Below are 26,081 nucleotides of genomic sequence, written 5' to 3'. Positions count from 1 at the left end.
AAAAACGCAGAGTCACCATTTTCACAAAGGACTTAAATTTTATAAATATTCTCTCAACATTACATTAAATCAGTTGGGATGATATAGTCTTTCAAATAAAATAAAATAAAAAAATCCAAGAAATCTTCAGAGAGCATGACAAAGTGACAGTGATCTGATACACATAACTCTTTCTACTCCAAAAATATCTAAACTGTATATCCCACATTTTCCAAATATATCAAAATATATGCCAACAATAAGCATCAATACAGGCCACAGAGAAAGCTGAATCTCACAGGTTTGTCGGGTGCTTTTGTCTAATGGAGTGAACACACACACACGCACACAAGCGGACGCACGCCCAAACACACACACGCACACACATCAGCGAAGGTTACTCAGTGTTTCACATCATAGTTCGCTGAAACTTCTTATTCCCGAGTGCTCGCCCAACCTTGTTGCCATGGAAATAAAGACACAAATGTCTCCATGCAAAAAGCCTGTGGCTGATTAGGTTATTGAATGACAGCAGGCTATCTAAGTCCATGTGTTTTGCAAGGCTGGCCAGCACTTGGGAGAGGAACACATGGCTGTCTGAGCTTTCCTCGGCTGCTTTTCCAAGAAGCGCCTGCATCTGGCCGGCGAACAGATAAGGGACGTTGGTGTGACAGAATCTGTAATCTTGCTTTGCCTGACCTCTATGAGGCAAAAAGACATCTTTATGATTAATGATTAAGCTAGCATTAGCTTAAATGCTAATTCTCACCTAAAAGCTAAAGCTGACTTGCTGAGTGGACCGAGTTAATGCTAGCCATCCAGCTAGCGAAAGCCAGCGTGATAATGATATAATTTATGCTAACGTTAGCATAATGTTTCCTCTATCCACCAATTGACCTGAACAAGACAGAAAAGGGCAACCGTTTTGAAATACTGTCAGCCTACATCCAATAATACTTTCCATCTTTCGCAAGTGACCTCTAACCTTTTGCACCAGGGTTTCTGGTTTCAGCTTAGGACCTCAGAGGAACTTCCTGTCCCCCGTTTGTCTCATTTTGACTTCAGCTCGTCAATGAAAGCTCAGGTGACCCTTCTCCCAAACTACACGCCTGAAGGGATAGTTCAGGATCAACGCAGAGCGGGTTTGTTGAAGGTCGTAAGATATGAACCGCTTCTAACATTTACAGAACCTCAGTTAGAAAAAGTCCCGACCTGTCCCGTTAAGGTCGGTCCGGTTTTGGGAACCAAATGGAGGTCCTCAAGAGCGAAGGTGCTTTTGGCGAAAATTGCTCAGGTCTCAATGAAGCTAACCTATGGTTACGTTTCTGCTATTAAACCTCACTAAGCTTCTAAGATTACAAATAAACAAAAAACAAAAACAAAAAAAAAACAACTGCTTTCTATCCTGAAGCACAAATACACAGGATCTACATAATTAGTCCCAAATAACTTAAAACTGACATCTTAATATATTCAATCGTTTTCTCCATTTAAATATACTTTAAATATAATTATTACAGATCTTGGAAGGGAAAAAAATAATAATTTCTACACTGTGCATTGGCTGTCTGCTTGTTTAAAGATTGCCCCGTGCTTGCTGGGGTTCAGATATGTTCTCCTTATATTTCTCTTTCGTTTGGTCAAACATCGACTCTACACCGACCTGATATCTACTGAAAAAAAAAGAAAAGAAAAGCAATGCATATAACTTTGTCAAGATTTCTTAAGTTCATTCTTCAAAAATAGTAATTCTAAAAAATATATTGCATGTGCCATCTTAGCAAATTGACATAATAAAATATTCTTTAGGAGGAGGAGAAATTGTAAAGTAAGGAGAATATATAGACTTATATCCATTTCCTTTTTGAAGACTCCAGCGGGGAAGAGAGGGGGACGTAGGGCTTGATTTAGTTTTGAGTCAGGACTGATGCGCTTCAACTAGAAAAGGGAGAGAGGAGATAAACATGGCTTCAGAGAGTGGGGATCTTTTACAGCTGGAACTTGAACGCACGCAGACGGGGAACAAAGTCGCAGGTTTGGAGGCGATGAGAGAGCGCGTGGTTTGTAATCGGCAAAAGCTTCATCTGAAAGCATGGAACACCCCATCCCTTCAGTCCAGTCACACATCTATCACAGTGCTACAATTGCCTGCACAGCAAGTCAGGTCTGAATCCCGAAGCCTTCTGCACATCTAGTCACATTAACAGTGTGGATACATACATAAATATATACTGAGTATTTATAGGACTATATGTGAGGGGAAAAAGAAAAAGGAATGACTCTAGATCCATACTGATTTCATCCAGTACGAAGAGCGTCAAGTTACAACATGGCAAACATGTCGGCCGACTCGTCTCTGCTCATCAAAACGAACAGTTTGCACAATAATGTCTCCTTCGCAATAAAAACAGCAACGAATGCGGTACAGTAAGCCCCGCCGTTCATGTCCCGCCAACGTCTCAGCAGCTCCAATACGAAACAAAGAGGTGATCGTGTGTTTTCATGAGGGGATTGGTTTTAGTGCAACAAAACGTGGGGACAAGTGTTGACGACGAGACGGAGGTTTGGGGTGCTCATCCTCTGGTTCGTCCTGGACGAGTTGCAGGGGCTTAGGAATCAGGCGAGAGTTGGCGACATGAAAGCTGTCCTAAACATGGAGACTGGAAAGGAACTGAAATACAGCATGCTGCAAAAGTGTTCGCAAATTTTACGTCTCGTCACAACCACAAACTTGGATGTGCTTAACGCTGATTTTAAGTGGAAGACCAACACGCAGTAGAGCCAATTAAGTCAAATTTATCTCACAATCGAAATCTCAAAAGGTGACAATTTGTATTCACCGCCCTGCAACAAATTGCTTTCAGAACACAGCTGGTTGAACTGAAAGTTACCCAATCCACAAACGAAGGAAGGAAAAGTGACAAAAAAAAAAAAACAAAACAAAAAAAACATTAACAAACATTAAGGAGTAAGTGCTCTGGTTAGATTAATTTAAAATGAAGTTTTTTAGCTTGTTTCAAACAAGCTTTGTACTGAGAAAACCTAACACTGCACCATATTTACTGTTGAACACAGTAGTGGAAGCATCACATTAAGCAAAAACTATACATGCCAAAATATTTCATCTGATTTTAGTTCGTAAAAAAACAAAATTTACATGACGGCTTTTCTATCACGCGCAACTTTGTGTTGGTCTAACACATAAAAACCTGCATAAACATTAAAATTCACGGTTGTAACACAGGAACATGCTTAAGGGGAATGAATACTTTTGCGAGGTACTTTTTCTTCTTTCTGGTCTCTTATATTAAGTGCATAAAGTCAAAACATCGGTCGTCATGTGCAGCCTGACATCAGCGTGGTCTCGTCATTTACCTCAAATAAGCACAACACGCTTCCTCTTCAGTCGGTTGATTAACAAACTCGACTGACTGTGATTTTGTTTCTCACCATATAAGTAATAATCATATGTTATCAGGAATACACGGTGATCTTTGCCCTCAAGCCCAATCAGTTGCTTGATGTGAAACTGTTTAATTCAGCGCCAGGAAAAAAAAACAAAAAACAACAAAAAAAAAACAAAAAAAAAAAACGCTCCACTTCATCTAAAGCTACTTTCTTACTTGGTTTGATTACAAAAGCCTCCTAAATGTCACTATATTTAACCTCAGTGATAACACTCAACACACAAACACACACACACACACACACAAACATGATGTGTAGAGTCAAATCAGGGGAAAAAGGATGACACTCTCCATTAGCTGCTCTTTCACCCATGCTTGTCGAGCGGCGTTAACGCGGAGCTGACAGGGCCGGCCTCGCGTTTCCCTGGAAGCGCCGGAGCAGCGTGCTGGACCGTCGCTGCACCGGCGGCTCTCAAACGGAACAAACATGATTGTTGCGTTGTTGCGCTAACGTGCTTCGGGGGGGGAGAGAGACACGGCTCTGACCGGCACGGCGCTCGACCAGGCGCTTGGCTTTTCTGGCAGGGAAGGCGAGGTGGGGAAAAATCTGAGCGGATGGATGGAGTTTAGCTCTCTGAGCTGAGATTCCCTACGACATTCTAACTTCTTGGTATGTAACTAAAGGGATCTGTGCTTCATAATGTGTACATGCAGTCACCCCGCTTTTCACACTGATCGCGAATGGGGGGTTAGGTGGAGGTCTTCAGTCCTTCAGCTGCCCCTCCTCTGCGAAGGCGGACGATTGCAACGACTGATTCAAAGGTGCGACGACGGGGGAGAAGAGACGGGGGGGAGGCTCCCGCTCTACTGCAGGTTCTTCAAGATGCGTCCGTATCGGAAGTCGTAGACGTGCCGGCAGAGGTACACCAGCTCGGGGTCGACGTCCGTGGGCACGCAGCGGTGGGAGGGAGGGGCGAAGTCAGGCCGGAAGGGCACCATGCTGGCCCTGCCAGGCGGGGCGCCTTCGGCACGCCGCTTCACCAAGGCACAAAATCTGCAAACGAAACGGTGAGACGAGACGACGTGAAAGCAAATCTGTGAGAGAGACCCCAAGATTCGACGTGGAACAAATGACTCGAGAGTTTTTTTGTTTTGTTTTGTTTTGTTTTGTTTTTTTCACTTACCGACAGTACTGGGCTAGAGGGAGAACGTAGCATCTGTCTTCTATGCAGGCCACACTATTTTCATCCTGATGCCGAGAGGCGAAAATCTCATTCTGAAACCAACAGTGGGTGTTCAGCGTCACATCACCACAAGTGTTTTTTTTTTTTTTTATTGCTGTGCCCCGAAAGACGACACGAGAAACTGCAACACTTTGCATCAGTGAGCACTAAGGAAACTACAACTGTTCATGAGAGATTTGTTGGGGTGTCTCTTTGTTTTACCATGCTAGAAAAAAACAAAAAACAAAAAAAAACAAAAAATAAAAAACAACAAAAAAAAAACGCTCTAGTGAGCTCACACTGCCGCTGACTTTCACTGGAAACATTTTCAGAGAGTGAAACCGTTCCTCTCCTTGTTCTAGGGTTTCTGCAAGGCTGAGGTCGAAGAGATACCATCGTTTTTTTTTTTTGTGGCAGTGTGGTTAAGCTGAGGAACCAAACAACTATCGACAGTCTCAGGGCTGCCGAGACAAAGATAATGAAGTCTCCAGCAGCAGCCACTGTCCACGCTATTGTGTGTAAACAACATTCCCCCTCCATATCGCTGCTACTTGTAAAATGTATATTGATACACACTTAAAAAAAAACATGTACTGCATTAAGCTCATCCTGTAACAATAGATGTATTTGTGGTACAGAACAGGTTGCGCAGCCGTCGCCGTCCCACTGGGAGAAATTAATTCCTAGCTGCAGTCTGCCGAACGCCTCACCTCACAGTGTGCTCTGGGATCTCGGCCTCCCTGGGTGTGCTCAGGTCTGTAGTACCAGAAAAGGCTCATCATCAGCTCTCCTGAGGAAGACCAACACAAACACACACACGTCAGCTGAACACACTCTGCCGTACATTCTCGCACAGGACCGATCGAACCGGTCGGTCATCTCCATCTTTGTCCGTCAGATTTGTCTATAAAAAACTAACCTCTTTACAGATGTGACACAGTCAGCTGATCTAAATTAAGATATATGAAAATTTAAATGTATTCACTTTTTGTGTTTTAGAGTTTTTTAGTTACATTTTTCAAAGTGTATGAGAGTAAATGAAGGGAATTTGGTGGAACATCAAGACCAGGCAAGTCTTCTGAATAGTGCAGGTGTGCTGGGATGCAGGATGTGGAGTTCAGTGTTCAGCTGCATCAAAACTCGGTTCAGTTTCTGGTTGTATACGTTTATGTGAGTTGTTCTTTTTGGCTCATGGCCTTTATTTTTTTATCCACCGCAGCGTCCTGACATTGTTGTTCTGATTAGAATACAAATTTATGGATAACCTGCACCCTGACTTCTTACCCGTTTTGGGGTCCTCCCACAATGCTGATATCTTGGCAACATACGGCAGGGACTTCTTCCTGGGACCGGATCGCAGGAGTACGGTGTCTCTGACATGGATCACTTCGCCGTCCCTCTCGACTCCCTCGTAACACCTCCGCATTGCGGCCTCGTCTTCTCCCTGGCATTACAAACACGCAAAGTTTACAAACGAGGAAGAAAGCGGGAAGATTTACAAACTTTTCTCCCGAGAGACAAGCAACCTACCGCAATGAAGACCTCCCTCTCTGTGGGGATGCCAACAGGCCGCCAGCCGTTTGTTGCACGTCTGCGGCTGATCTTCTTCTGCTTGCTGCTGCCGAGGCTTGGCACCGGGGTCGCCTGTTTCGTCAGGAGCCGGGTGTGGCCCACGGAGGAGCCGTTGGAGGCCTTTGTGCTCTGAGGGCATTCCTTAGCTAGCTTTAACATGGCCTGGGGCTGATCTCGGCCAGACAGAGGGGTCAGCAGGCGGCTTTTAGTCTGTGTGGAAGTGGGCACGCTGGACAGTGGACACTGGGCGATTGGCATGGTGGGGGGAACAAGAAGGGAAGGGCTGTGGTCGCCCTGTGGGGTTGTGTAAGCCTCTGGAAAACAGCATGGAAGCACACATTTATCATCCGTCCAAGTGCTTTTTAATTTCACCTCAGAGTTTTATAGTACAGACTTAGCTGGTCTGGTATGATCCTAACTCAGACAATGTTAGCAAGAATAACTAACACAGAACCCAGATTAACCTAGAAATCATCAACCATGTTGGGTCTTGTCTGAAACCATTTATAGTACCACAGAAACTATCTGCCCCATCACAGATTTCTCCTATGTTTTGGCTCAATTGTTTGACTTTTGTATTTGCTCAGATTATTTATGTTATAATTTTGTTCAATGAGCTGAAACTTTTATGTCCGTGTGAAACTGATGATTTCCCAAATCTACCTGGTCAAGGTTTCCTCCAGAAAACTTGCTAATCCCAGTGGTTGGGCGCTTGGCAGTCAGTCATCCAGCGGCCCGTCGTGTTTTCGAGTTAAAAAATGTTTAAAGTTGACAGGAAATTTGAAAATATCACTTGATAATTATATGTTATTGAAAGACTGGAAGATTAATACCTGAACACCAACTAGAAAGCCTTAAAAAATGCAAACATTTTAAAAAGACTTACATAAATCAGTAATGCTAAGCCTGGTGGGGGCACAAGTAAAGCCTGGTGGCCCGCCAGGCTTATAATACACTGGGGGAAACCCTGCTGGACCTATGTGGGAACATAATTACCCATATTGTTATATCATGATCATTTGTGATTAGCCAAATTTGTTGTGTTGCTTACTAACAGGCCTTTAGATAAAAAGGTAACACTTTATTTGATGGGATGTGCATAAGACTGACATGATTCGTTCATAAATGTGACATAACATCTGTCATGAAGGTGAAAAGTTTTCATGAAGTGTCATTCAGTAATGACACTTTTAATGCAAAGTTGACCATTTTGATGGACTTTTAATACAAGTTTGTATTAATAGTGCCAACCAGGTTTAAAACGACCTAGTCAAAGTCATTGCTGCAATAGACTTAAACAGGCGATTTATGCTTGAAATCTCTTCGATGTGACTGAACTGAAACAGTTCTGGATTCAAGGACTGAGAGTAAATCCCAAAAGTCATGTAAAATTTTCACTGCCAGCTGTTGCCGTTGTTAGGCGTAGTGGGCAGATTGTTCTAGAAAACGTTTTCCCCTTAACTAATGAAATAATAATTGGAAACCTAGTTCTCGCATTTCGAATGTGATCTCCTCTGAAGCATTTAAGAGTAACAAAAAAAAACAAAGGTGGTAATCTTTCATCATACTGTGTACATATTGGCAAAGTGTCATAAAATCACAGTGAATGTTCTTAAGAGATATGCAGATTCAATCTGCATAGTTTCACTTGCAGCTAAAGATAGTTTTAAGAAGGCACTGACTTCTACTTTATGACAAATAAAGCTGTTTTAATGCATTTTTTTTATCCCTGAGCAGCTGAATTGGTTCAACCAATAAAACAAAGCAATCAGTTCTGACCCAGGCTCCGATAAAGACAACCTGCTGTCCAACATCATCAGCTAACAGGAGCACAGCCGTGAATTTGCTCAAGGCTCGACTTCCAACACAAACACGGCCAGTTGAAAGCATCTACAAAAAGGCTGCTTTAGTTTTGAAGTGTGCTAAGATCACATCTTGATTTATTTGGTCGAAAAAAAAAAAAAAACCCAACCTGAGAGATTTAAAGAGAGCTTTTTATTACAAGACGTGGTGGAAAAAAACATGGAAGATTTTGCCACCAAGACGGAAGACTTGCAATCATTTTGGGCTCTTATCAACATTTCTTCCATCCATTTAATTTGATTTTCATCCATTAGAGATTTCCTGTCAGATTATTTTGAAGATGTTAAAAAAACAAAAAACAAAAAAACACTAGTATTGGGTTTAAATTTAAATTTATTGTAAGTCTGAAAATTAGACATACAACTTTAAATATATGCCCAACTATTCACTCCCCTCTTTTTTAACTGGCTTGTTAACTTCTCCTCATTGACCACAACTAACAGCAGCTTTCCTTATTTTATAGTGAACAATGTGGTCATGGTCAGAGGCGCAGTAGACAAAAAAAAAACAAAAGCTAAAAAGCTAAAAAGCTGCCAACGTTTAAAGAAAAACCTAGAAGGACTTTCAGGGACCCTGGAGAATTATGGAGTAAGATCACTTACTTCGTCTTAAAAACAGAAAGCTAAGATCAAACACATAATAACAAGATATTACCTCTTTATCATACCAGCTTTATTATACTTTCCCTGTTTTTTTTTTGTTTTACTGCAGTGCCTTTTTCTGGCACTTGACATATAATACAGTAAGATATGGAAATATGGACGTTAAAACTTGGGACCATATTGGGCTTCCAAACTGTCAAGACCATAAGCACGCCGACAAATTAGCTATAAAAGTCAATCTTTTATAGCGGCCATCACAAAGCCCTGAATGTTGTGAGCAGAGCCGAGACTGGCTCGGTGAGCTACAGGGCCGATAATCAGACTCAATCACAGCCATTCTGTCAAGAGGACCGGGCCAGAATTTCGGTAAACTAATACGAGACGCTTGTGAAACCAAAACATTTTCATTCAAGGCAATTGTAATACATCTTAACTTCTAAATTTAAGAAAAGTTCAGTAAAAGTCTAATAAATTCTGGTCATTCTAATTGGATAAAGCAGGAAAAGTTTAGTTTGCTTTAATGTCACCAATTACAGTTTTCTGGTCTTTGATCTTTTAAAAGCTTGACATGCTAATCCCAATTTCGCCTGAAAAGTCATTAAGTATAGTGACAAATTTGGCAACAGTGGGGTGACTATTGTTAACCTGGTGAGTGTGTCAGTCAGGCCTTTCTCATTGCAGACCATTGCAGACTAAAAGGGCTGATAAGATCAGTGGACAAGATCGGTTTCACAATTAAGTATTGGCCGATCGCCAACTATTCAAAACTAAGAAAATCCGAGCTGATTTATCGGTTTTCATTTTTCCACTCACCCGTCTTGATGCTGTGCGTACATCCGGTACATCCTGCACTAAAAGAACAACCCCTGCCTGTCACTGGAGGCAGCGCTCTGTAGCTGTAGCCACTGATCCCGCAGGCGTCGCCGTAACAGGGGGAAGCCACAGAGTTGCAGTAGGCGGGGTGGCCTAAGCCGGACGGATGTGACACCTGACCCCCCAGCAGCTTGGATCCGGTAATGCGACTGGGGCACAAGCCGGTGGAGCTGAAGTTGAGAGGCCGCGTGGCCAGGGCTGCTGAAGTCTGTCCAGTGTGCGTTGGGTGGGTGATGTGGACGTAGTACCCGGGGAAGCAGTGGTCAGCGGTGCAGAGGCATGGGTGGGGGGTAAGGGCGAGTGCTCGGTGTGGGTGGGAATGTGTGAGAGACGGCGAGGTTACTAGGCACTCTGGTTTCACGGGGGTCATGGCTGAGTTCAGAGACTGGTCATCGGAGTCTCCGTACGGCTGCTGGCCGAGGAAGCAGGCCAAGCGGTGGCAGTACTCCACAGAACCCTCTGGGGGACAGCAGTAGTATGGGCTCAGTTCGGTTTCCAGTTGCTCCTCCTTCACCTGCTTCAGCGGGAAACCTAGCATGCTACGAGACTGATACCCTGGTTTGGTCAGGCGGTGGGTGCAGCTGCCCGTTTCCCACTCCACCTTGGGTTCAAAGTCCGCTTTCTTCTTGCAGGCAGAGCAACTGCTGGGCGGTGGAGGGGGCTTCTTGCCTTTCTTGTGTAAGTGGTGCTTGTTTTGGAGTTTGACGCTGTGTTGCTGCTTTGGGGTGGAGGCCGCGGCAGGAGCCGTAGAGTTGGACGTAACGGTTGCGGTGGGTGCAGCCTTTACTCTCTGCTTACTGGTGGCTGAGGAGCTTGTTAACTTCAGCAGGGCTGCAGCATTGAGTCCAGCTAGTCGTCTTGGTGCAGGTGCGTCTAAACACTCCTGACTCATCCAGACTCTTTCATCGCCTCGGCTGGTTTTAGCCTTCTTGCTCGGCTTAGGACTTTGGCACAGTTCAACCTTGTTGGGTGGAGAGACTTTACTAATGTTCCCTCGTGAAGCTTTCAGACTTCCAGACAAAGAACTTCTGGCTGGATCCAGAGAAGCTGTTCCGTCCAGAGGATCCTCCTGCCTCCTGGCCTGCTTGGCCGCTGGTTGGGCGTCGGTGGGTCTTTCAAGCAGTAAACTATTCACTGCCTCTGCATTGAGAGACGCCAGTCTGCGCTTGCGGGGCTGTAGATCTCTCAGCTCAGGATAGACAGCAAGACGTTTGTGTTTTGATTTTAGTTTGGCTTTTGGTAGTGACTTTGCCTTCATCCTGTCTCTGGTTTTTCCCGTTTGGGGTTTGGTTTTGGGCCTGTATTTTCCTCCTTTGCCTTTAGACCTGCCCTTTTCATGTGAGCCTTCTTCCAATCGGGTAAGGAGAACATGGCAGCTGAGCTCCTCCTCTGGATTCCCACCCCGACCACGCAGCGGGTACAACTTTCGGACCCGTTTCTTGTCCCGTTTCTTGTCCCGCCTTTGGTCAAGCTGTCTGCTCTCGTCTGACTTTCTTTTTCCGTCTCTCTTCTCATTCATCCTCTTGGGCTCTTGGTCTTTCCTTTGTCTTGTGACCCCACTTATCTTCTTTGTCCTGCCGAAACGTAAGGTACGCTCAGGCCAGTCGCCGCCCATGGTGCCACCATGAGGACAGGTGTGGCTGGTGTCCCACAAGTCAGAATTAGTGTGGTTCTGCCGGAGGGAAGCGGTCTGCCTTGCGTGGGTCATCACATGTTTCTCCAAAGTGCCTAAAGAAACGAAGCAGAGGTTAGGTTAAAACGTTTTGCACATACAACTGAACATTAGGCTTAGTTGCAGTTTTAAACATATCTTGAGAAGTTGCTATTTTTCTTAAAGAGAAGACATAAAAGAGTTGAAGCAATAGAAAAATAATCAGTCAGAGACTGGACAGACAATTTTTCATATCATACAACTAGTTAAAGTAGTTGTTATTTTTCTCAGAAAAAAATACATCTCTGTTTTAGCTTTAAGCCACAATCATCAAAATAAAATAAAAAAAATCATTGAAATATATAATTGAATATCACCATGTGTAATGAGTTTATATATGGGTTGAAATACTGATTTTAATTGCTGGAATAAATTAAGTTTCAAAGGATTTTTTTAACTTTTTACAGTGCGTCTGTTTTACCGTGACTCCAAAAATATACAAAGCTAGGGGAAAGATCTGTCTTTATTTTATTGTGGCACAGAAAACAAAAGCAAAACAAAGCCCTTTCGTACAGTTTTATGTAAACAGCAGCAGCAAATGACTAAGTGCTTGAAGAGACCTGGTAAATTCTTCACCCCAATGATTTTTTGGACCTGACCGTATAGTGAGCTCCAGCTATTAAAATGTTTCTGATCCTGATTTGTATGCTTATGATGCAAAAGCTGACACACTCCCTTCTTATATTTAATTCGTTATCAGCCAGAATACACACACAGCATGTAAAGCAACAGCTTGTGAAGACCAGTTGTTTAGTCTCAAATGTTTATGTTGATAAGTGATCAACCCCCCCAAAAAATAAATAAATAAAAATAAAAATCCTTCCTCAAATAATTTCTCTCAGTGGAGATAATTGAGACCAACAAACAAGCTGACTAAAAGCAAATTTAAATGGTTTCACATTTCTGGTGTCAACAATCAAAATAAATAACATCCACCAAAAAATTACAAAAAGATATATTAAAAAAACAGCTTCAATAACTAAGCAATGGATTTACAAGACAAATTATAAGAGACTTGTTGAAAAACAGACAAATAATGCCCATTCATGAATCAATCCTTGAATATTGGGTAGAAGGTAAATTGAAGTCATAAAGTGGAGGTTGTAAAGGTTGGTTGCCTAGCAACCAAATGGGATGTTTTAAGACGAGTGAAAAGTGTTACAAAACCTGACGTTGTTGGTAATCTAATTTAATCAATACCTTCATTTCCTTTTTCATTTCGTTTAACGTCGTCGTTGTACAAAACACCTTCAGGTTAGCAGGCTCACCTATTTTATTCATCTTAAAGGGACAGTTCAGATTTTTCAAGTGAGGCTCTGGGAAGTTGTTACCAGAAGGCAGCGTTCGGCAAGAGTCCAGCTGAAGACTGGTCAAATCTGCAAAATGTTGTCTTAGTCATTGAAAATTTTGATTAATTTATTTTACACAACCCTATGTTTACCCAGGAGTCTGTATGCTTAACATGTTTTATTTTCAGCATGAGGACGAACTCAATGTGACGCACACTGACGTACATTTAATCAGGAAAAAAGACAACAAAAAAAATTATAAAATACAGCCATTAGTAGTTTTATTTTCTAGATACTAGCTAGCTAGCTAGTTAGTATGTAGCTACTGCACTTTTATAAAAGATTAACTTTTTCCATAGTGTTCAGCTTTTTCACTGTTTTTATCAATTATGAACTGCTTCAGTTTAGGACTGAATGTGAACTGAACTATTCTGCACAAAACAGCGACTTTATATAAGACCACATATAGAAACAATAAGACTATTATTATCCAGTTCAGCTAAAATTCATGTTTTGCCTGATGTGGTCTGTATAAAAAAAATATAGTACCGAAATGACCGTTTTTGTTTTTTCACAAGAATAAAGAAGAATCCACCTCAGATTTTACTTCTCTTAACCATTTTAGATTTTGAATTAGAATTAGAAGAACTGTATTTCTTATTTTAAATTACTGAGATTTTATACAATATTGTTGATACTGAAGCCTGGAAAAATTAGGTAAAACATGTAACCTCTACCGAAAACAGAAAGCTTGCTCACAGGAAGTAGAAACAAATTAAATATTGTTGAACAATTGACTAATCTTAAACATATTGATAGATGGGTTACTTGAGTACATAGTAGACCTCAGCTGCTTTAATTTTTAATTTCGGGTGACTGAAATCATTTCTAGGGTCGCCTGGAGTAGAGCTACTCTACAAATCTTACCTCCACAGAATCTTATGTTAAAAAACCCAAACATTTATTTTAAAACCAAACCAAACCAAACCAAACCAGTGTTACTTCAGCCAGTTAAATCCACACATCTACAAGACTGTCACCAAAGTTCAGCACCTAAAGCTAAAAACCATAAAGGACGTCTGGGATATGAAGCAATCAAAAAAATTATGGCAGCCTGATATTCTTCTCATTTTCATTCAGTTGTCTTCGCTCTAGAGGGCAATTACAAAAACTGAAATCCGTCCCCTTCCAGTGACAAAGCAGAAATTGAGACAAATCTGCCAGTAAATGAATTTAAAGAGCTTGTCTTGTTTTCCACACGCAGCACTGGAACAGGATTTCATGCTCCGTTGTTCCGAACCCCGACGCCACATTTATTGCCTCTATTTGAAAAGCTTAATTTGAGCCGTGCAAGGTCCGACTCTTATTAAAAGGCCCATCTGCTCTGTGTTATGGTAAAAAGCAGTAGTGGGTGGAGATAGCAGAAAACCAACTGGTTAGTAGGTGCTTTTAATATCTTGAGGAGAGAAATTTCCAACAGCAGAATGAAGAAAAAGCTTTCAGAGAGTTGGTGTGTGAAAGACTGATGTGCTATAAGGATACAGTCACTTACAAACACAGCTGTCAAACAGCAGCGCAGCTTGTTTTCACAGCTCTGTGTGACCCTAACTCTTGTTGTAACGCCACGAGAGAAGCTATATTTTAAAATACCTTCCAGAAACATTCATTCCTCTTCAACCATTCAATTACACTGACTGGGGTTTGATATGACAGAATAGCACATAATTGTGAAATGGATAGAAAATTATTCATTTGGAAATCTGTAAAGTGCGGCGTGTAAATATATTCAGCCCTGAGTAATTATTCAGCTGCGGTTAGAGCTGCAGGTCTCCCGCAGTACGACTCTTTTGGCTTCTTTTTGCCGAGTCCTGCCACCGATTCTCTACTGGAATATGGTCTGGACTTTGACTAGGCCTTTCTAACAGATGAATAAGCTTTGATCTAAACTACTCTGATGTAACTGGCAGTTTGCTAAGGTTTGTGGACCAACTGGATGGTGAACCTCGATGCCAGTCTCAAGTCTTCGGCAGCCGCTAACAGATTTTCTGTAGCTGGACGATAAGACTGATAATAGTTTCATATCAGATGATATCAATAATCATTGATTAGTTTTTTTTGTTTTTTAATAACTGAAATGCTGCAAAAGCTGGCTACGTGATTTTTTTCTCCTAGTTTTATCCAGTCTCTTCTGGAGCTGCTGTATTAATTTTCTCACTTCACTCCACGTTATTCATTTTATTTAATTTTTTTTTTTTTTTTTTTGAGAAATTAAGACGTAAAACCTGAAGCAAGTTACTCAATAGGTTGTTGCTAGGTAACCAAAGAGCAAGTGAGTTAATTGCCACCAACCTTGCATAGCTGACCAGGAGAGGTTGAGTGGCTAAAGCCTTTCCTCTGCCTACATCCCCCAGAATGCTGTGCAGTTCTGGATCAGCATTCACTGAAATCATCAGAAATCATCAATTGATATTGATCACGTGTTTATCATGATTTACATTGTTATTGATTTATTGCCCAACCCTAAACTCCCCATCTATGGCTTCATTCATCTGTCTTTTTCCACTGTGGAAAAGTTCATCCATACAGAATGATGCTGCCACTACCATGTTTTGGCTTTGAGGGGCTTTTTGCATGAAGCCCAAAAGGTTTGACTTTAATTTAACATGACCAGAGCGTCTTCCTCGTGTTTCACCACTTAAAACCTCAACGAAACACAGCTAACGTAGAGACTGTAACATAATAAATTGTTTAAAAAACTCAACTAGTGTCACTTCTTTTTAATTGTACTGCATATTGACATTGAAAATAATTTTTAAAAATGATTTTATGCAAATATCAACTGTAATCGGAATAGCACCTTCCACTGGACTTTTGCAGACCTTTTACCAGTCCATAAGACACTTGCAGCTTTTTGAACCACAAGCAAAAACTTTCTACATGATAAAAATGTACCTTTGTTCTACTTTCTCCTGACTAATTATCTTTTTTTCCCCAACTTACAAGAACTTTTTGTCCTATGTCATTATGTTCCATAATTAGTCTCAATAAGATAATGAAATCCTCCCCCATACGGGCAATTGACATGCATTTTTATCCTCACGCTCGTCTCAGTTCCCCTCTTGTTCGAAATGTGAGCAGATACAAACGCTGGCATTAAAATTTGCTTAAATGAGCTTTAGATCACACTCCCGTTAAGAACTGAAGAGAATCGTGAAGAGGATTTCATTATGTTTCAGGAATTTCATCTGCGGCGGAGCAGGCCGAACGCTGCTGACTGCTCAAAGTTCACAGTGGGTCCAGATTTGTCTGCAGTGTAAACACATTACAGGCTAACAACTCCAGCTGAAATGACGGCTCTTTACTAGTCGAGCGCTGGCAGGACGACTCAGACATGTTGGATTCTGTCCGCCCCAATCTGATCGGGCTTGTGCAGCCTGAACAAGAAAGATGAGTCCGGCGTAAAATGTGCAAAGCGAGCAAAAAGCGAGGTGAACATTTGGCTGCGGGGCTTCAGAACCAGGTTGTTTCGGAGGGTTTGAAACTGAACCGGTGAGATCCCAGACCGTCTGCATGGTGCCCCACCTTACTAAATATTTACAAAACCAAAACGGCTTCAGGAAATGATGCCCTCGCAATCTCCTCCCAAAGCTTTTCTTTTGAGTGTTTATGAGTTGAAACAAAAAAACAAACAGGTAGCGTACAGATTTAAGCATTTTTGTAGCAATGACATTTTTACCTCTTGGCCAAGATGTGGAAAAAGTATTCACACCTCATGGGATCTTGAGTGGTTTTGTTATAAAAATTGAAAGTATTTCAACACACAAAGTAGCACATTAACGTGAAGTACAAGGAATAGAGTATGCCAACTTTAAAACTGAAGTTGTTGCAGCTCATTAGGAAAATCTGTTGACAAGACAATTACTAGATGTGCTCTCGTAAAACCTGGTCTTTATGAAAGAGTGGGAAAAAGAAAGTTGTTGGGGGGCCGGAGGGGAGAACCCCATCAGAAATCTGATTTGCAGTTTCCTACAAGCCATAGGAGAAGCGGAAGTTGAGTCCAATGGCCTTGTATCCTGCATGCAAAACAGGATGAGTAAGAAAACAAACGCTGCGCAACACGCTGAGCGTTCCACAGTGAACCACGGTGGTGGGAGCATCATTCTGAGGGGTCCATTTTCTTCAGCAGAGGGAAGACAGTAAAATTAATTCAGTTTATAAGCGAGCAAGGTTACCTGGCTTCTTTAAGAAGGTAGTGCTAAGAAATCATGTGTTTGAAAGGCCTAGTCAAAGTTTTAAGACCTGAAAGTGCTAACCCTTTTAGGACACCAGACACGTAATGTGTGACTTGTGTCAATAAACTACATGCTGTAACTGAACTTATTCAGATTTTCATCTTTATTGATTCTCTCACTGAACAAATGTGGGAGAAAAAAAGTAAAACTAACAATCCCAACAATATAGACAGCTTTGTTTTTTGATTTATTTTTTACATTATTAACTGGAATTTATTGTGACAATGATAAATCTAAGTTTGTAAAAGACATTTATCATGATAAATGATAAACAATATAATTAATACCCACGTCTGTTTACACTACTTTGTGTTGCTTTTTCCACATAAAATCCCAACAACCTGCCTTGAGGTTTGTTGTAAGATGACAAAAAAGTGAAATTATGAGAGCGAGTAAACATTTCTGTAAGGCTCTCTAGTGGTGTGAACCTTGTGGGCTGAAAGTGACAATCAGGTCTCAAAAGACATTTTTTAAGATGCATTTAATTTTCTTTTTCTTGTAAAAATTAATTAAATAACCTGCCAGATAAATGACTCTCAGGACCCGAACAATCAATGCCCCATCAACTTCTGCTATTTCTGAGAGCCTCTCGCATATCAGTCAATCACCAATCTCCAGTGTGAGCTCGGCCCGATCAATCACTCTGTTTTTACACAGCGATCCGCCGTCCAGCAGAGCCAATCAGGATTCATATGCAGCTTAATATTTCATGCTACATCCTCCACCCCCTGCATGGCATTTTCTCTTGTGTGGAGGCTCTCTGACCAAAATGCAATTTAGTTCTTTAAACACAGTTGGGCCTGGTGATCCTCAGGAAGTAATTTCCCTTTTATGGGAAGATCAATGACCCTGTGCTCTGTCTCTAATTGGTTAGAAAGCGGAGCATTAGATGCTCTCAGGGCATCAAACAGCAGACGCACCAGGACTCCTCTGCTGTGCTCAACGCAGTTTCTCAAGACTCCACTTGAGATCTAATGGCCTCGACGATAAATGGACACTCTGTTCGGAAAACGCGCCGATTTCTGATTATTGCAATCATAATGAAAGCCGGCAACTGCTAGAAATTGACCTTGTGCTTCAGAATTGAAACAGAAAGTAACGTGACGGGACGCCAACTGCGCATGAAATGTGATAACATTAGTTCAAGGCGTTATCTCAGAGGGTCTGAGGACACAACTAAAAAGAATCATAACACGACTTCCACAGGCAGAGATGAAAACGATGCAGCAGAATCCCAACCCACTTTTCATTATGGACCATTATTAACTGTACATCTTTTTATCGTTTTATTGTAACATCTACAGTTTATCTGGTACATTCAGAGAATCCATGAATATTTCACGAAGGACAGCACAATATAACGTCATTAATAAATAAGCATGTGGTATTTATATGTGGGTTTCATCACAGATTCGCAGTTATGTTCGGACAGATTGGGAGGTCCAGATTTAATCTTAGTAAAGACCGACTAAGAAATAAAAACAACTAGGAAATTTGCATATCATGGGGCACAATTACTATAAACTACAAGCATTTCATTTTAACAGAGTAAGGTGTTCTGATCATAAGTTAAAAACATGGTAGAAATAATTATGATAAAGTATTTAGTATATTTTTCAGACATAAAAATCATGTTTTAACTTCTTTCTTGCAGCCTGTGATTGACTACAACAGAGTGGGTACTTTAGAGATTTTTCTAATGTCATAAAGTACGTCCCATGTGATGAAATAACAGCCACAAGTAAAACAAAATGTGTAAAAAAAATACTAAGTGAATTTCTAGAGATAAAAATCTTACCAAGGCCTTCTGGTTTTACTGTTAATCCTCATCTTTGCTGTTCCACAAGAACCGTCTTAGGGATTCTTAAACAAGCTGTCGACATTTTTTTGTACCATTTTTAATATCATAAAGTAACAAGTGGGCAGATAAAAGTGATTAAAATGCAGCCAACAACCGACACGTTTACAAAAGCTTTCCAAAGTTATCCAACTCATTCGGCTTAGTTCTAGAGAGCTGCATAAAGCAGGGAGAAATGGTTTGCAAAACAAGTGATTCGGGAGGTAAATCTGAACACAAAATATTCGTATTTTCTGAAAATAATAGAAATTTGTTTTAAAATGTTGCAGAATATTTTAAAAAATAGCCAGAATGGAAGAGCTTTGGTATGGTTTTGTCAATTAACGTCACATATAAGCAGGTTTAAACAAGAGATACAAGGTTTCCCCCAGAAAACTTGCTAAGCCTGGTGGTGTTTTTAATTTTTTTTTAAAGTTGACATAAAATTTGAAAATATCAGTTGATAGTTATGTGTTATTGAAAGATTAATACCTGAACACCAACTATAAAGTCTTAAAAATGCAAACATTTTAAAAGACTTAAATAAATAAGTAATAGTAAGCCAGGTGGGAGCACAAGTAAAGCCTGGAGGCCCGCCAGGCTTATAATGCACTGGGGGAAACTCTGGGACAGATACAATGAAACCACAGGAACATGGTCGAGGTTGTTTATGTTTAGCAATTCTCTCTTAGCAATTCTGTGCTAATATTTGATAATAAAAATTAACTTAAATCACTTTGTTGATGAAAAGACAAAGTGTATGAGTTATCTCCCAGCTATCACTAAAGTCTGTTATTTGGGAAAATTATAGTTGCTTGTTCTGCTATATTGATGATTAGGGTTGGAAATCGATAAACACAGAATTAATCTACTTTCCTGGCTGTCTCAGTCCCTACACACACAAAAAAAGTAATTATAAAGTTGGATTTTTCTACATTTGTAACTGCGACATTGTCCTTTTATAATGAAATAGTTATTTTAAGCACTTTTACCCATCTGTTCAAGAAGCTCCAATAAATGGTGCTTGAACTATTTTCCTCCAATATTGTGAGTAAAAGCGGTCCCTCTGCATCTCCACCTTGTTTGAAACTCCAAAGCTTGGAGTTTATCTGATGCGGGTTACTTCAAGACAAACGCCGTCAGACGTTCAAAAGACGATGCTTCAAAACGCTCTGTGATCCGATGATGAGATCTGAAGCCAAACGCCGGCGGCGCGTCAACCATTCCGTCTCCTCATTCAGGTCGGATTGCATTCAGCGAATTAAGAGAAAGTGACGGACATCTGGGCTCCACATCTGTCCAATATTGATTTGAGAGTCACTCCCGCCTGTTGGACTCATGGTAACGCAGCAGGTTGCTGTCAGCTCGTGTAGCCGTCGTTACACTGTACGCGTGATGCACCGCCAGCTCACGCAATAAAAACGAAACTCTGTCATTTCACGGAGGTGAAGAATGAAACCAAATCTGATATTGACTTTGACATCCATCTGCTGGTTGCTGTGTTTAAAATACTAGGTGAGTGTACATTTTCTGGTTTCTATGGTTTATATCTGCGTCATCTGACCTGAATATGACATGTGCACACTGAGCCTACACAGTGCATAACAGAACTCAAGTGCTTACTAGGAAGGAGGATCAACTAAATGACTAGAGCGGAGATGCGCAGTGAAATCACCGTGACTTCAGGAGCAGCTGCTAAAAGGAACAAGAGTCAAGACTTCCTATAAAAAAAAAAAAATAAATCAATTTTTTCCCCAATGTGACTAATTTCAACACTTCAAATTGAGATTTTACAGAATTGTACTTGCCCAGCAGACAAAAAACACATTAGAACATTATGTTCATCATGTTCTCGGGTTAAATCAGGCTAATCTTTTCTGTTTCAAATCAGTTAGATTTAGCAACATTTAATTTAAGAGCTAAATGACAGAAAAATCCAACTGATACGTTTACATACAATGAGATTAACACAGATAATGACATCATGGCTTTGTAGGGTCAATTCACACACAAAAAACTATTTTTATTTAATGCAGCCCTTCAAACAAACTGCTTCCAGTTTGACATAATGCAAAAGAAAAAAAAAGATATCAAGCAGAGAACTGTGGACCCCCACAAGTCTTCACATGTCCGGTTTATCAAATTTCGAGATTCCTGAAGGTGCCACCTTCATCTGATCAAAACATAAACAGCATGGGGATTTCCAACTATTGTGCTATTCAGACAGGATTCTGTTCAGAGATTAATGTGTTTTGGTGTGAATTTTGTGTATAATCCCCATTAAAAAAGAAAAACCCTTGTGAAAATACTGACTGAAGCTGGTGAAAGGAGATGATTATCCTCAGCAAAAGGAGTCCAGAGAAAGTTTAGACAGACTTAATGCCAGAATGAACAACAAAACAAAACTGCATACCAACATCTGGTTTCAACTGGGTTGCATATCGAATTGTAATGTAAAAACTAAAACGACAATATCAACTATCAAACATTTTCCTGACTCTGCTTTCTTTACGGCTTCAAACGCTCTCCCATTAAAAATATACGTTCAGAGTCCATCCGTCTGGAGAAGTATATTATCAATATATCTTGTGTGAATGCCTGACACTTGAAATATAATATCTTAATAAATATTGCAGCCAAGCAGTCGTTTGATATTGCAATATAGCACACACTGAGAAGCGTTGCCGACTCTCGTCCCAGCTGTGAACTGCATCGCCCCACCCAGACAGTCACGGCTTAAAGACACCAACAGAACCAGAAAGCAAAGACGAAACCCTACGGTTCTTGAACAAGGCGCCCCCCTTCTCCATGACTACATCTTGAAATCTCGTTTATAAGCGCCACAAAAAAAACAGCCTCGGCCTCATGCTGAGCAAGAGTCTTTGGTTCGCCCACAAACGCATCCCCAGGTACATTGACCTCTTGTATAGCCCCCATGCAAAGTAATTCTAAGTATTGTGCCCTTAGGCTATAATAGATATAGATAAATCAGTTCTGCTTTGTTAGAAAAGCACAACTGTCTCTTCTGGTTAGTCTGTTCAGAGAAAAATCGATCAAAATAAAAGATCTGCCGATAAAGACGGCTGACCGATCAATCAGCGCACCCCTTTGTTAGTTCTCACTCAACAAAAGAGAAAGCAACAGCAGAGGAAAGGAGAGACTAGAGAGGGTATATGGAGTATAAACCACATAAGAGTTATAGTTAGAAGTCAGAGGGTAGGAGTGGGATAACAAGAGATGCATCTAATCTCTGACAAGCGAGAGGAGAAACGCGGTTTGTGAGTGTGCGTGCGCTTTTCGCACAGAGTGCACCAGACAACCTCATGGTCACACAGTTTTAATAACGGCAAGTTCTTGAGACAGACAGCAATCAGGGAAAATTTTCTTGTCAGGGTAACAAGTCCTGGTCGAGCCTCGCAGACCCCGTCCTGTGTAGGTAGAGGTTGCCAGGCAACGGGGGACGGAAAAGTATGCCGGTGTTTTAAAAAAGCAAAATAAAGATTATCCGCATTTATAAATAAGTGTGGGACAGATTACGCTTGTGACTGGCCCCCCGGCAGAAGCCGCAAGCATTAATGACACTGAGAGTAACAAGTGCTATAGATGGCAGCAGTGGAGCGTTTCCAAAGAAACATGTTGACTTGGTGAAAGTGAATTATTAAATCTAGACTGAGGCAGAGAAATGTTGTACTAGGCAAACGCAGGAAGATGTGATGTGGTATGTTTGCAGTTTTGAACGACAAGTTGGACAGTGTTCAACACTGTGACTGAAAAAAAAAAACTTAAAATACAGCAATTATTCACGTATCGACTCAATGAGAGACGATGTTTGGAGTAACTCTGTTCTTCATAGGACTGAATGAAAAACTTTGAGGTGGCTTTTTAAAGGCCATTTTTCTGAGTTTTTGTTCAATTTCACACCATTTTCAAGACATTTAAGTCTATTGTGATTTAAATTAAGACTGAGTGTCTAATCCAGCTACAGTAATCTGGAAAATTGCACTTTTTTTTCCCCCTAATGGCAGATTTCTGGTCTGAAATCTACATTTATTTTTAAATATCTCAACCACCAACTTTGGTAGCAGATAGTTAGCACAATGATGCCATGGTTTTCAACATTTTTACAGATAAAAATCTGAAAAATATTTGTTAGTGGTTTAATACACAAAATTAAACAAAATCATTAAAGTTACGGATAAATATTTAGAAAAGTTCAAAGCAAAGCTAAGTTGCAAAAGAGTTTCCCAAGTTTAAACCTCTAACAATCAGAGAAGACACAGCCTAGCAGACAGGTTAGACGTTATTATAAATATTTTTATTACACTTCACAATTCTGCACTACATTTTATTTATTCATCCTATATAAAATAAATCAAAACGTTAAAACATTCGAAGGTGACCTTTTACAGTGCAGTATTCCTGAAATCCCTGTATTCAATATAATCTCACAAAAATAAAATTACTGGTAGTAGTGGCTAAGGCGCCAAGAAGATTTCTTTTTTATTTCAATTCCTTAAACAAAGTACAATAAGCAACTTTCAAGAGCAGAATACCATCACGGGTTCACAGACAAGGTTAAATACACAGTAATAAATTCCTTCCGATGGAGCTGCTTCCTACCGTGCATCATGGGCCTTGTAGTTTTTTATAGCATAATAACACCGGACTTCTATTTCTATAAATACAAAGCAGAGAGCAAATTAAGGCTGGCAGTGTGTTTCTCACAGTAAGCAAAGCAATGAAAGGAACAATGAAAGAAGAAAGATAGACTGAATGTACTTTAAAGTGTGATATGGAAAAGACTTCTAAATGCCTAAAATTGAAATTGGTAAATGTATTTTGACATTTTAAGTCTGTCCTACTACCAGACATGCTGCTCACTTCCAACATTTTAAAAGCAAATACGAGTTTACTATCCTTCCTACACTTTTGCATGACCAGTGTTCTGCAGGGGATTGCTTGGTGTTGCCCAACCAAGGGTGATGCAGTCCAAGAAAAGCAAAGACGAAGGAAGACAAGCCTGCTCACACTCACACCTCCGCCCAAATCAAATCAAGAGTCGCCGTTTGAGCCCCAGCCTGATTTATGTCTTTGGAGTGGAAATCAGAAACCAAAAGAGTTCAGAGGAAACCAATGCCAAGCCAAGAGATCTAGCAGATTCTTCACAGACAGGCCCCAGCTGGTCGCATGTTCAAGCCTTAAAACCTCTGTCTTGTGAGGTAGCAACACCTAACATCCAGCATTTTAAATGGCAGCCAGTAAATTGCAGTCTAACCTAACAGATGACAGGTTTTCCGAGTGTGAGGCTAAGCTTAAGGAATAGGTTAAGCTAGTGAAGGAATAGGTTAAAGGTTTGTGATGTGTTGAAGGAGCCTGGATAGATCAGCTTTGGGTTGAGTTCAGAGGCTTTCCAGGAGCGCCTAATTGTGACTTCTGTTTTTCCTGGGATGCAAATACGACAAGACAAAGAGATCCATTCTTAAAAATGGGAAGGACAAGAGAACATGACATTCACAGTCAGATGTTTGTGACTGTGAACCTCATATTACTCATTACTCATAATCAGCCCATATTGGAATTGATTTTTGTTTTTAGAAGAGATTTGGCTCTGATTAAATCCTTCTTCTACTACTTATTATTTACTATGAGAGAGAAAAATCTACCTTTCCGTTTATTAAAGACAAAAAAAAAAAACGTGCAGTAAGCCACCAAATATTCAGAATAGTTTGCATGATTAGAACAATAACCATAAAACAGCTGGTGGCTATCACACCACCCTCATCATCACCTAGTATTACACCTGCAATTAAACCTCATGTACTCGGTTCTGCCTGGAAGTTTCAGGCTTTCATGTGGAGCCACGGCAAACACCCGCAACGCACGCATCCAAAAATAAATAACCGGCCAGGTGAGGTTGCTGAGAGCTTCTTACTTCACATTTTTCCATGCCAGGCGAGCTGAACCCGAGCCGCCGCCGCCGCGCTGGCTGGCTCGCCTGGCACACACCGACCGAGCCTGATCCAAGAGGAGGCAAGAACCTGAAACATTAGGTCACCGCTCCTGTTTTCTCCGGGACTGTCTCTGCAGCATTGATCCGGATTGAGCTACCGACACAAACATCCATCCACACGTTTGTATTTAGAGTGTAGAAATTACACAGACGAACAGGGCCCAGTATTACAGCAGGATGGAGAGTACAGTACAGCCTGACGTAGCTGCCCATCTGAAGTAGCCAGCCAGGCTCTAAATACGGGTTAGAGAGAGGACGGTGTGGTGTGGTGGTGGTGGTGGTGGGGAGGGGGAGGAGAGCGCTTTACCCCAACACACAAACTAAAGGGCACTCACCCCTCTCCTGGTCACACACTTATTATTGTTCGGGTTGAGTATTACTCACACGGCGGCTGGTGCGGTCGCGGTCCTGGCGGAGCTCGGCAGCGGCAGCCCCGTGCGTCGCTTCTGCTGCACGAAGCGGAAAAATGGGCTCCGCTCCTCTCCGCTCCTGGCGGTCGGAGCAACTTCAAACATCCAGACAGCGACGCGATACACCGAGGTGCGTTAACTCCTTCGCCTTTCCTCCTTCTTTTTAACAAGGCAGAGGAGGAGAGTGGGGGGGTAGTGGAGAAAAAAAGCGTCGAGCGAATCCGCAGGGAAGGAGGGAGGCGAGGCGGGGAGGTGGAGGGAGTCGGGACTGGTGCGGCGGCGGAGCTCCGCAAACTGGGAGAGCTGGGGAGGAGTGGAGCGGAGAGGACGGTCGGTGGCGCTGCCTGCGAGATCTTCTCTTTCTCTCTCTCTTTCCCCTGTTTGTGTGTGTGAATGTTTGCTCTTCCTGGTTGGGCTTCCACAGAATGGCAGAAACTTAATCTAAAGGCAACCGCGCCAGCACGGACCGGCCTGGCTTTACGGACCCGACAGCTGTTCCAGGGTCAGGAGGTGCGGGGAAGTAAATATGTGCGGGTTTCTCGGTTCCTCTCCACGATAGCGCTGCGCTACATGATGGGAAGATTGGTGTCAGGCCATTCCCCCCCCCGCACAACTACACAGAGCCTCACCCTGTCATTTCGTCGCGACCAAACCACCGAGAGTCAACCACCAGTGTCGAAAACACGTCCAGAGAAAACACATTTAGTTCTATGTTAACAGTGTCACATGTGGTGGATATATGAAAGATTTAAAGGCGTCTGGTGTCTCAGAGTGTGAAACTCCGCACAGTGCTATTTTACTGAAAGCGTTGATAAAGGTCAATCCGTTCCCTTTAATTTTACCGACAATAAGCTGGCATCAAAAACAAAATCCCACGACTAGATCTCCAAACTAGACGAGTTTCTGTAAAAAGAAAACTCAAGACTCCTGTGTCGATGTGGTGAAACTCAAGAGTTCTTTCTTTCCACACTTTTACTAACATGTCTTGCGCTGCAATAATTATCACGAGAGCT

General features: G+C 41.5%; 1 protein-coding gene across 3 annotated transcripts in view; it reads right to left on the bottom strand.

Annotated features, from left to right (window-relative positions):
• Positions 1-18: 18 nt before the first annotated feature.
• Positions 19-26,081, bottom strand: part of LOC103152655 (bromo adjacent homology domain-containing 1 protein-like) — a 41,172-nt gene continuing 15,109 nt past the window's right edge. Inside the window, exons 2-8 of one of the 3 annotated variants that reach the window (XM_007573211.2) lie at positions 14,869-14,959; positions 9,460-11,247; positions 6,140-6,495; positions 5,894-6,053; positions 5,320-5,399; positions 4,571-4,662; positions 19-4,440 (exon numbers count right to left, since the gene is read on the bottom strand). In XM_007573211.2, coding sequence (XP_007573273.1) covers positions 4,251-4,440; positions 4,571-4,662; positions 5,320-5,399; positions 5,894-6,053; positions 6,140-6,495; positions 9,460-11,247; positions 14,869-14,875 — 2,673 coding nt within the window. In that variant the 5' untranslated portion in view covers positions 14,876-14,959 and the 3' untranslated portion in view covers positions 19-4,250. Of the gene's footprint in view, positions 4,441-4,570; positions 4,663-5,319; positions 5,400-5,893; positions 6,054-6,139; positions 6,496-9,459; positions 11,248-14,868; positions 14,960-25,042; positions 25,477-26,081 lie in introns of those variants that run through there. The other 2 variants (XM_007573213.2, XM_007573212.2) reach the window with 2 other exon arrangements.

Source organism: Poecilia formosa, unplaced genomic scaffold (assembly GCF_000485575.1).
Source record: "Poecilia formosa unplaced genomic scaffold, Poecilia_formosa-5.1.2 Scaffold321, whole genome shotgun sequence".
In the NCBI taxonomy this organism is placed as follows: Eukaryota; Metazoa; Chordata; class Actinopteri; order Cyprinodontiformes; family Poeciliidae; genus Poecilia; species Poecilia formosa.
The sequence above is the reverse complement of the archived record's forward strand: the minus strand, read 5'-3'. Positions and strand labels throughout refer to the sequence as shown.